Here is a 12252-nt window from a genome sequence, read left to right as displayed (position 1 = left end):
GATGGCATTGCCCATGTCATCCAAGGTGGCACCCCAGCCTAGGTCTGGTGACTTACTCTAAGACCTGGGGAGGCTTTCAGGATTGAATTGTCTGCCTCTTCATCCCAAATGGGGATCTCACCTTATCGGAATAGAAAATCTTGGGGTCTGCTTCAGACAGTCTTTTGTCTTAAATTTTGATCCAGTCCTGGAAGGTAGCTAGAAGAACTGGGATGAGACCGCAACACAAAAGCATTAAAGTGTGTGTGTTTGTGTGTGTGGTTTTAGAACCAAGTTTTATGTGGTTGCCAGAGACAATTGGGGGAACCAGCTTTTAAGGGCATTCACACTTTTCCTGGGCTTCCCTTGTGGCTCAGCTGGTAAAGAGTCTGCCTGCAATGCGGGAGACCTGGGTTCAATCCCTGGTTTGGGAAGATCCCCTGAAGGGAAAGGCTACCCACTCCAGTATTCTGGCCTGGAGAATTCTGTGGACTGTATAGTCCATGGGCTCGCAAACAGTCGGACACGACTGAGCAACTTTCACATCACACTTTTCCTAGTAACACCCTGTCGTGACCTGATACTCCACCATCTGTTTTGCGAGCCCAGAAGACAAAAAGCAGTGTCCTCTAAATTTCACATCTCTTATGCTGTGACTTTAAGTCGCTGGAGAAAAGAGTTATATTTTGCTACCTGCCTAGTCATGCATATCGATTCCCGAGCACCAGAGAAATCAGAGAGCAAACAATCTATAGGGATTGCCGAGGATAAGAATGTGGCCTAGGCTCTGGAGGCTTCTAAAATAAAAGAGGCGGACTTGCTGCCCTTGAGGGATTTCAATGTGATCATTCTGATCCCCACATTTTGTGATAAACCTTGTGGTGGTCTTAACATTTTTCAGATGAGGATGTTGCTGAAGAATATTCAGGTATCTGCTTCAGGTTACACAGAGAGGATCTGTGTTGAAATCTGTACGTAGACTGTCTGAATCTAAATCTGGAATCTTTTCTCTCTCTCTCTTTTTTTTTTTAACATTTTCCTTTTATTTATTTATTTATTTTTAAATTAAACTTTTTACTTTATCTTGGGATATAGCCCATTAACAATGTGTGATAGTTTCAGGTGCACCACAGAGGGACTCCACCATACATACACATGTATCGGCTCTCCTCCAAACCCCACTCCCATCCACGCTGCCACGTAACTTTGAGCAGAGTTCCCTGTGCTACGCAGTAGGTCCTTGTTAGTCATCCGTTTTAAACATCGCAGTGTGTACCTGTCCATCCCACCTACATGTACCTGAGTGTCCCTTTCCTCCACCCTTCCCCCCTGCTGCTGCTGCTGCTGCTGCTAAGTCGCCTCAGTCGTGTCCGACTCTGCGCGACCCCATGGACAGCAGCCCACCAGGCTCCTCTGTCCACAGGATTCTCTAGGCAAGAATGCTGGAGTGGGTTGCCACTTCCTTCTCCTCCGTCCCCCCGCTCTGCAGCCATAGATTCATTCTCTACGTCTGTGAGTCTGTTTCTGTTTTGTCAGCCAGTTCATTTGTATCGTGTCTTTTTAGATTCGGCTTTTAAGGGACCAAATCTGTGATCTCTTGCTGTGTCTACTTCCAGCTCTTTGAATATCCATCGCTAAGATCTGTCTGGGTGTCATCAGGTTTTCTGTGGATTAAGACTACCCGGGATTGGCGGTGTCTGGGCTAAACTCCTCAAGGCTGGGCAAGGCTAGGGTGGGGACACCTTTTCTTGTGGCTGCTGCTCCAACGCCAGCCACTTAATGCTGCGCCCATGAGTCCCAGTCCCATCCCTAGGTTGATATTCGCCCCTGTGTGTCTGAAAGAGCCCTCAGCTGGGGGAACTGAGCTGGCTGGAGTCGCTGGCAGAGGCAGACGGGGCCACAGTAGCCGTGGATTCCCCTGTCAGTCTGCCCATCACAGCGGGCTCTCCTGGGTGCCTTGCAGTGTCATTTTTGCAAGTTGATCTCAAGCTCCTTTAAGGTCCTTTTGTAGATGGGAAGGGACTTTTTTCCCCCACTGGTCAGCCCAGCGGGTCCTCTATCCTGAAGCAGGCTGTATTCCTAACAGACATGAAAACTAATAGAGCTACCCTTGCCCGAGTGAACACTGTCTTAACGGACATGAAGCAGTCGTCTGCACATCTTCGCACCAGCCTGAGAGACATGAAAACGAGCATGGAGCAAACACTCACGGATCCCCAGTGCTCCTTTCCTGTAACGGCGACCACGTGCGCCAGCATCAGGCAGTCTCTGAACGTCCTGGATGGCAGCGCCAATTTTGATCAGGTGACGAGAGGGCAGTCCTGCTCCAGGGCGGTGTCAGTGGGACGGCCGGGAGGGTTCAGCCTGGCTCAGCCGCCAGGGGCCCGGTGGCCGGGGGTCGGGGGGGTCTCGGTCGGCCTTCCTGGTTAGGTGGCCAGCACGTCGGAATGGCTGCAGCTGGAGAGAATGGAGGATGGGAAATGCTCCCTGAGAGTTCTCCGCCGTTTGTTGCTTGAAACTTATCAGGATGAACGAGCTGCCAAGGTGGCGCCAGTGGTCAAGAATCCACCTGCCGATGTGGGGGACCCAAGAGCCGCAGGTTCGATCCCGGGGTGGGGGAGACCCCCTGGAGGAGGGCACGGCAACCCACTGCAGTGTTCCTGCCTGGAGAGTCCCGTGGACAGAGGAGCCTGGTGGGCTGCAGTCTGTAGGGTCACCAAGAGCCAGAAACGACAGCACGCACCGCCACCCTCACAATGAATTCGGCTCCCCCACCATTCTTCTGTCTCTGTTTATTTTATTTTGACAATTTCAGTGTATGTTTTTTAAAATATTGGCATATCCCCTGTGTGGTACAGTGAATCCTTTAACTCATTTTATCCACAGTACTTTGTACCTCTTCATTCCCAATCCTGCTATTGCCTCTCCCCCCTTCCCTCTCTGTATTGGGACTAATGTATTTGTGATGAATTCAGCTTTAAAAATGAAAAAGGAAGCTGAATGCCTTTTTTGCAGACCTTTAAAAATTAAAATTTGCTTTTAAATGAGAGGCCTAGTGTGTTAACCACAGATACCAAAATGTAAGGTAATATCTCACAATCCCAAGAAGAAGATTAGAAAAAGAAAGGGTTTGGAACCACTTGAAAATATGGAGTTCTGGGATGTAGATAAAATAATCACGAGTACTTATATTTTTAATGTTTCATGATAGTGATATGTACCTGTGTGTGTGCTCAGTCATTAAGTCTTGCCTGACTCTTTGTGACCCCATGGACTGTGGCCCACCAGGCTCCTCTGTCCATGGGATTCTCCAGACAAGAACACTGGAGTGGGTTGCCATTTCCTCCTCCAGGGGATCGTCTTGTCCCAGGGATCGAACACGCATCTCCTGCGTTGACAGGTGGACCTGTAGCACTGAGCCCTGGGGAAGCCCAGTGATGTGTACATGTCACACTTACGTAAAACAGTGTTTTCATGTAGTTAGGTTTTTCTCACTCTCACATTTCGTGAATCAGTTTTATTCAGACACTTCACACTCAACATCTGTGTCGGATCTCCTGCAGTAACTTCTGTTGTCATCAAACAGCAATACGTAGGACGTATACTTGCATCTAAATTCTTTGACATTGAGTCCTTTTGGGAGAAACTTTTAATTGTGATGTGCTTTAAAAAGCATGCAGAGAATTTGCAACAATGGTACAAGTTTCCCTGTCTACATTTTTTTACCTAGACTCAACAGTTGTCAACACTTTGTTCCATTTGTTTAATCTTACCATTTTATCCATTTATCTATGTATCTATCATCTGTTTACACTGTCATCTATATGGGTACAATACTTCGCATTCTGTTCTTTTCTCAGTCATGTATAGGAAAGATGTAGACATAATGCTTTTTTACCCTTAAATATTTTGATGTGTTTCCTAATTTTACTAATGATTATGACTACCAAAATTAAGGTAACATAATACTGATCCAATACCACCATCTAATCCAGTGTTTATATTCAAAATTTGCTGATTTTTCTAAAAAAAAAAATGCGCTTTAAAATTGATTTCTCTTTTCCCAGTTCAAGGTCTGGTCTGGAGTACACATTGTCTTTAGTTGTCATTTGTCTTTAGTTCCTTTAACCTGGAACAGTTTCTCAGTCTTTTTTTGGTGACACAGACATTTTTGAAGACTGTTGTGGTTTCACTGCTAAGTCATATCCACCTCTTGCAACCCCATTGACTGTAGCCTGCCAGGCTCCTCTCCATGGGATTTCCCAGGCAAGAATACTGGAGTGGGTTGCCATTTCCTTCTACAGGGTGTCTTCCTGACCCAGGATCAAGCTCACATCTCCTGCATTGGCAGGTAGATTCTTCACCACAAACCCACCAGGGATTCTCTTTATAAGGCTATTTTTTAAGAAGCTGTCTACAACTGTATTCAACAATATTCAGTCCCTGTATTCAATCACATGTGACGTCACACGTATTCAATCTGTGTTAAATTTCTTGCCCTCACTTTTAGCTGACTGCTATGGGAGACCTCCAAACATGTAAAATCAACACTTGTGGAGTCCATTCTGAGCCAATGGTTTTCTTCCAACGATGTGCTTCTGTTCAGAGGAAACGTAGATCACACCCTTTATAATGTAGATGTCTCAGGAGTTGGATTTAAGAAGATCCCTTGATTATGACAAAGAATTGGGGGTGCGGGGTAACCACCTGGCCTTATACTTTGTTTTATAAAATTTCAGCTCCCATCTTTGGATGGACACATTGCTCAGCTTGATGGACTGCTTCAAACAGATTTGTCCAGCCTGGTCCAAAAGGTATGGTCTTTGGAGAAAAAAAAAAAAACACAAAACCAAACACAGTAGCTTATTCTAGATTATTTTCAAGAGTAGAGTAGTGCACAAGGAACTAGGTAACAGCGAAAAAGCAGAGACATTCTGGAGCCGAGCTGCCAAGAAGGGTGATGGATATCATCCTCCAGGACCGCCTGGGTGTCAGGGCGGACCCTGGGCTGGTTCTCACACGAGGCGCTCTCCCGCTCTGCCGGGGAGTCAGCCACGCGGTGCCTCTCCCCACTTCTGCTCATGTGCAGGCTGTGTGCTCTGCCTGGCACTTTCTCTTTTTTTCTTGGGCTTCTTGGGCTACCAGTAGCTACCTGAAGTTTTGTATTTCACCTTCTTAATGAGGCCTTTCCTGGGCATCTTCACCAGATCAGAACCCTTTTTAATACACTCTCAGAGCATCACAAATATTCTTTGTTAAGTTCCTCATCACAGTGACTATTGCTTTCCTGCCTTTGTTGTCCCACAAGACTTTAAACCCTAAAAAAAGACAGCAACCACCTTGGTCCAGAATACTGGAATTTCCCCAAGAGCTGAAGAGGGAGAGAATAGCTTTATTCTCAACTCCATCTTTTAAGCGTGGACATAAAAGAAGTCATCAGCTGTAGCTTTATTCTCAACTCCATCTTTTAAGCGTGGACATAAAAGAAGTCATCAGCTGTCTATCAGACACTCAGCCATGTGTGCTAACGAAGAAAGTGTCCCCTTAGACAAGTCGTTAGAAACTCTCGGTCTCTGAACTCTGACGTCATCTTGTTTGTTAAATGAAGGAACGGAATCAGAAGATCTGTAAATCCTTTTCTAGACGTTAAACCTCTTGTGATGGTTGACCTCCCCAAGTCCAAACACAGATAAATGTAGAGGGGTCAGGCGTACCAAAGCCACTACAAGTACCAGTGTGCTGGGTGGCTTAGCTGCTTTTGAGGAAACACAAGTCATGAACTTCCTTTTTATGACATCAATGTTGCTAAGCTAAAGTGGGAACTTGTTGTCACCATAAATCTTATAAAGTTTGTAACTTAGATCGTTGTTGTTGAGTCACTAAGTCATGTCTGACTTTTTCCCACCCCATGGACTGCAGCATGCCAGGCTCCTCTGTCCTAGGGATGTCCCAGACAGGAATACTGGAGTTGCCATTTCCTTCTCCTGGGGATCTTCCTGACCCAGGAATGGAACCCATGTCTCTTATGTTTCCTGCATTGGCAGGTGGGTTCTTTACTACTGAGCCACCTGAGAAGCCTGGACTTCTATAAGAGAACATCATAGACCAGGTGGTTTATAAACAGTGGAAATGTGTTTCTGACCAGTTCTTGTGGCTGAAAGTCAAAGATCAGGTTACCAGCCCGGTTGGGTTCAGATGAGGGAGACCTCTTCCAGGTTGCAGACAGGCATTTTCACATTGTATCCTCACCAAGTAGAGGGAGCTCTCTGGGCACTAATGCCCGTTTAACAGGGCACTAATCCCGTTCATGGAGGCTCCACCCTCATGAGATAATCACGTCCCAAAGACCCCATCTCCAAGTTCCATCACTTTGGGGGTCAAGATTTCAACATATACATTCCAGGGAGACAGACATTCAGTTCATAAGAGGTTGTAATCACTACAGTGTTCCCTAACAGATGTCTAAATACACCAGCAGACAGTTAAGAAACACAAATTAAACCCCTTCTATACAGAAATCTGGCTCTTTAGGTAAGTTGCTTGGAAATAATGACATTGTCCTTTCATGGATTTAGCCCGAGAGTGACAGAGCTTGGCATGGCTGCTTTAAGTTTCATTTGAGCCTCACTATAGTTTGTATTCTTTCTAAGTTGTGTTTTAGGACCTTACTATTCTCCCTGAGACTAGATCTCCAATGTTATCATGCAATTGCTTTGGAAAATAAGATTCTGTTTTTAGAGTTTCACTTAATAGCTACACGTGGAACATTGTATAGATCAGTTTCTTAACCTCGGGGCACTTTGACTGGTCCTACACACTGTCAAGTATTTATTAGCATCCCTGGCTGATGCCCGCCAATGGCAAGGACATTATCAGTTGTGATAACCAGAACATCTCCAGACATTGCCAGATATCTCCTAGGGAACAAAGTTGTTCCTAACTGAGAAACACTGGGTTAAATACATGGAAACGTTTAACATGAACTGAAAATTAAAAACTTTTAATGTGATCTTCCATGGATACAATTTAAAGCAAGTCCTCTCTAAAGGGGAATATTTATTTTTAGACTTTTAATGACCATGTCATGATAATTTCAGCCTTAAGATGAAGGTTACATTTGAGTTTTGCTTCTCTGTTCCATTCTAAGCTGAACATGAATACTATGAAATGCTCTTCTACTTACTCTGTATAATGATTTTATTTGAACCTTCTTTAGGCCAATGACTCTCTTTCTGACATACCTGGGGAAGTGAAAAATCAAACCAGGGACTTCATATCAGGTGAGACTGCCCGTTAGAAGTAACTGTGTGTCTCCTTGTTAAGAGTTGGCTGGTTAGCACAAAGAACTGCATTATTAAGAATTGTTCTTTTTCCCTCTTTAAAAAATTCCTCACTAAAATCCCAAACTACAAAACTAAATAATGAATATTTCAATAATGTTACCTTCACCAAATGATATCAATTAAAAAATAATACTCCTATTAAACACAGATTAACATCCTCCTGTGGCTGGAAGCTGCAGGGCTGAGGGTCAGACTGTGATGATAACCTGGCAGGTGCGATAAGAACCAACAACAGGCATAGCTTACGATCTGGAAGGTCACACTTGGGTTGTTTTCACTGTAAATTTATCTCCTAAAAGAGCTTAAAATTGATTTTTTAAAGGAACACTCTGTCTAGGGACTTATTTTGTCTCTTTAGGAAAACATCGGTCTGCTTCTGAGGCTGACGTCATGCTTCTCTAGGGAGGCTGATGTCATGCTGCTGTAGGGTCTTAAGGTGCTTAGGCTTTTGGAGAGGCAGAAGTGATGTCAAGAGAATCCCACTGATCTCAAGCGACCAAGTCACAGTGAATTCAGGTGGTCGTACCCAGGGTGAAGGTACAGAGAAAGAACACAGTATAAACAATTCTTTGTGCAAGAGTGTGGAGTCCCCTGGGCTGTTTGCTAAGGGGACACATCTCTGAAGCTGTGTAAGGCTATCTCCTCTCTTTTCTTTAAATCATCTTCTTACTGCTTCTTTTTATCTGTTGATGGTGAAGTGAAAGTCGCTCCGTTGTGTCCGACTCTTTGCAACCCCGTGGACTACACTATCCAGGGAATTCTCCAGGCCAGAACATTGGAGTGGGTAGCCTTTCCGTTACTCCAGGGGATCTTCCCAACCCAGGGATTGAACCCAGGTCTCCCTCATTGCAGGCAGGTTCTTTCCCAGCTGAGCCACCAGGAAAAACCTGTTGCTGGTTTTAAAATGTTGTGTTGGAGGTATTTGATTTCCGCCCCCCACCCCAATACTGTTCCTTCAACCCATTAAGACTTTGAGTAAAAAGAATTTTCTCCTACTACATAGTGCTTTGGATGTTCTGTGGTTTCCCGTCTGTTTAAGATTCTGCTTTAAAATACTGACCTATTCAAGACAGTTCTGGCTTTCCTGTGCCAGCCTCTGAGGGATAACCTGCGCTGTACATCTGAGAGCCACTTGCTTACTAATCTCTGTGTTTACTCTCTTTGTTTGTTCTTCCTGGACTTCCTCTGCCAACATGTGCCGCCCTCCCTTGTAAGTCTGGCCAAGCAAGGCGTGCACTTTGCATGCGCGAGGCCGGGTATACACACGGCCATCACCTGAACACGAGCCAGAGTTTTCTTGAGTCTGAGCGAGCGTCCCCCCACCCCGCCCCCGACCCTGCCCCCCAGGCTGAAGACAAGTAAGGGTTTTCATGTCCTTCCCAAACAAATCACCCTTAGCGCCTGCTATGTGCCTGCTGCTGCTGGGTTCTGGGGATGGGAGGTGAGGGAGACATGACCCCCGTGTACCCTACAGCTGGGCATGAACCCTTCAGCTGGCTTTTATCACCCTCTGGGAACCTGGTGAGGTGAGTGCAAGGGATCCAGCGGCCGGAGAGAATAGCGGAAGGCTTCAGGAAGCAACCTCTGAACTGAAGCCGGAAGAAGGTATTTGCCGAGAGGGCGGCAGCTGCGTACAGTCACCAAGGCTGCGGAATGTGGGGAGGAACACAGCCGGAGAAGCGGAAGGGGCCCGATTCGGAGACGAGGAAACTGCGCTTAGGGGAGAGGGTATCTATATGACACGTGTACCAACCCCCAGAAATTTCAGGGTGAATAAAGAGCCCTGGAGGACTTCCCTGGCGGCATAGTGGATAACAATCAGCCTGCCAGTATCGGGGACGTGGGTTCGAGTCCTGGTCCTGCAAGAGCCCCAAAACCAGAGTGCTCTGGGGCTCGCGAGCCACAATTACTGAGCCTCAGTGCTGCAGCTACTGAAGCCTGTGTGCCATTGCTCTGCAACAAGAGACGCCACCGTGACGAGAAGCCCGCAGACTTCAGTGAAGAGTAGCCCCCGTTCAACTGGAGGAAGCCCGTGCAAAGCAACGAAGACCCAAGACGACCAAAAATAAACACATTAATTAATTTAAAAAAGAGACCTACAGAGTCTCCAGGTGGACGGTCCTGGGTCTCTGGGCATGAGTCATGTGGAGGAGATGTCCACCCACTGTGACTCTTCGGAGTTCCTGAGGATTCACACGGAGGTGAACCGCACAATTTCCAAAAAAAAACAAAAACAAAAACCCCCCACCAGTGTGACGTCATTTCCTTTCGGACGGTGCTCCCAGCTCCCGGAAGTTCACCGGGAGCCCTGGATCGCATCCTGAGACCCGCCAGTCTTGGTTCCGCTGCCGCAGAGACGTGTATCATCTGCCCTTTAGAATCAGCAGACCTTGACCGATGAGTATGTTTCTGGGATGTCCCCGCGTCAAGAATCACTGTGGATGAGGCCCCCTTCAGGTCTTAGTGAGTGGTGATGGTCCCCACCTGCTGACTTTGATCCCAGGACCTGCCCTGATGATCACACACATTCCAGAAAGCTGCAACATCACCTCCCTGAGAGATGAGGATACATGCTAATAGAAACTGACCGATGGAAATAGTACTGCTTTTTGCATGTAGGAGACACAGGTAGACTTCAGCAAGATTCAGTTTGACTGAACAATTTTAACAAAAATGTCACCTGAGGTCACGTGTTCAAAAAATTGTTCCTGGAGAATTACTGTGTTCCTCAGTGCTGTTTTGTAGATGGAGGGATTCTTATATTATTAAATAGCTTTTTTTTTTTTTTTTTGCAAAATCACTTAACAGAAGCTTTACAGGTAGGTGAATCTGAGGTTTTAATCCCATTTCTAGTACTTTCTGAAAAACAGACATATGGTCAAGTGATTTAACCCCTATGAGTCCAGCATCCCTGTTAGTGAAGTGGGAATGAGAAATGAGTTAACATTTATAAAAATGCCTTGTCTATTGTAGGCACACAGTACAGTTTAGTCACTTGGTCCATTTTACTTTTCTTTTTTTAGTGAAATAAGTAGAAGAAAACTCTGGCTTGATTTCACACCATGTCATTTAAGTCAGTTCTCATAGCTTGCTCTTTTGTTAAACAATTGCTTTTCAGTAGACTTGGCTGCATTCATGCTTGTTGTAGAATCTTCTCATATTTTAAACATCTGCATAACATGGGAAGAACTAAAAGTGGTTCAAGCTTGAGTTCCAAAACTAAGTGCCTTGTCTTCTCTATGAAAATGCATAACTGAGGCATCTTTGTTTTCAGAGTTTAAAAAGACCTTGAATTCCATTCAATCTGATGTAAAAAATGTAAGCACAAAGATTCCTATTCAGAAGACACTGTCGAATTTCGTCCGTTACATTAATAACTCTGAAGATTATATCCTCCACTATTTACCCACTGTGGAAAAATGCAATTCATACAGGTCAGTGCCCTCTCTGAGCTGTGCCACTAGGAGCGTGGAACTTGCTGGGGAGGGGGGTGAAAATCTGACGATGTAACCGGGGTAATCTTAAGACAGCAAATTGTACAAAGAGGCCATAAGGGGATGTGTGTTCACCCTAGTTTAAGTTCATTTAAAAACTTGAAGTGTTCACTTCAGCAGCACGTATACTAAAATTGAAACTCTGCTAAGAAAACTAGCATGGCCACTGTGAAAGGATGACATGAAAATTCATGAAGCATTACATACGTGTGTGTATATATGTATGTGTGTGTATGTGTGTGTGTGTATATATATATATATATATATAAATTGAAGACTGGAAGCTCTTGAGCCAAATAGTCAATTATTTGCAATTTTTATGGCTTCCAGAGTCTTGGTTATAATTATCTAAAGTATGTAACAAGATTTTACAATTTAAAAGAAATTAGAATGAGCATTCAGATAATATTTTTCTCTTTATGCATATATAAAATAAATCCATAGCGGTTGGTTCTTACGGAAAAGAGCATCCTTGAAACCAGTGGATTGTCTGAAGCTGCTGTGGATCCCTGCTGTTTGTCCTTTAGAAAAACACTAAGGATAGGCTGTGGTCCTGGGAGATGCTGGTGGGCATATATCTTAGACGAGAGCTCAGGGGAGGACAGGACAGGAGAGACTCACGGGATCTCCAGGATCACATGAGAAGGAAGACGGGATCTCTTCTCTGAAAGGCTCAGCCTCACGACCACTACTGAACTCTTCCAGCCGTCCAAACCCAGGAGATTGCAGAGACCACCATCCCTACTTGTGTTATTTATTATGCAGGAGCACAGGATAAATAGTGAGACAGTAACAGTACTTGCTAGCCTTCAGGGAAGAGTCGAGGTGTGCCCACCACGAGCCGTCCATGTGGCATCTCACAGAAACCCCTCAGGTTGTGTTGCGTTTATAACCCTGTTTTGTTGAGACTCGGGGACGTGAAGTGACTTACTCGAGACTGAGGACAGCATGGCAAAGGCAGGCTCTCAACCCCCACCTGACTGTGCCCTCACTCACCGCTGTGTCTCAGCCAGCCTTTTCCCACCATGCGGCTTGGCCACCCCAGCAGGCGTCAGAACAAACAAAAGAAAGTGAAGTCACTCAGTCATGTCCGACTCTTTGCGACCCCATGTGCTACAGCCCACCAGGCTCCTCTATCCATGGGATTTTCCAGGCATGAATACTGGAGTGGGTTGCCATTTCCTTCTCCAGGGGATCTTCCCAACCCAGGGATTGAACCTGGGTCTCCCGCATTGTAGGCAGACGCTTTACCATCTGAGACACCAATACCTTCTTGAACAAACATAAGACAGACCCTTTCCCAATGGACCTGAAATCGCATTAGAAGTCAGAGTGGTACAGATGGGAGGATTGGTGCAATGATCTGTCTACATACCAGCTCCCTTTCCTTCCTCCTCCTGCACCCTGAGACGATAAGCTTATTTTAAAAAGAAATT

General features: G+C 45.5%; 1 protein-coding gene and 1 non-coding gene across 11 annotated transcripts in view; both read left to right on the top strand.

The window, feature by feature from the left end:
• PROM1 (prominin 1) overlaps positions 1-12252 on the top strand; it is a 113579-nt gene that overhangs the window by 71714 nt on the left and 29613 nt on the right. For all 10 annotated transcript variants that reach the window (XM_043448277.1, XM_043448279.1, XM_043448273.1 and 7 more), the window contains 4 exons: positions 2066-2283; positions 4719-4793; positions 7196-7259; positions 10597-10756. In XM_043448277.1, coding sequence (XP_043304212.1) covers positions 2066-2283; positions 4719-4793; positions 7196-7259; positions 10597-10756 — 517 coding nt within the window. The remainder of the gene's footprint in view (positions 1-2065; positions 2284-4718; positions 4794-7195; positions 7260-10596; positions 10757-12252) is intronic.
• On the top strand, positions 10921-11027 carry LOC122428553. Its single transcript, XR_006265769.1, has one exon. It is a non-coding gene; the product is annotated as a U6 spliceosomal RNA (small nuclear RNA).

Source organism: Cervus canadensis, chromosome 26 (assembly GCF_019320065.1).
Source record: "Cervus canadensis isolate Bull #8, Minnesota chromosome 26, ASM1932006v1, whole genome shotgun sequence".
In the NCBI taxonomy this organism is placed as follows: domain Eukaryota; kingdom Metazoa; phylum Chordata; class Mammalia; order Artiodactyla; family Cervidae; genus Cervus; species Cervus canadensis.
Note: the sequence above shows the minus strand (reverse complement) of the source record. Positions and strands in the feature narration are given on the sequence as shown.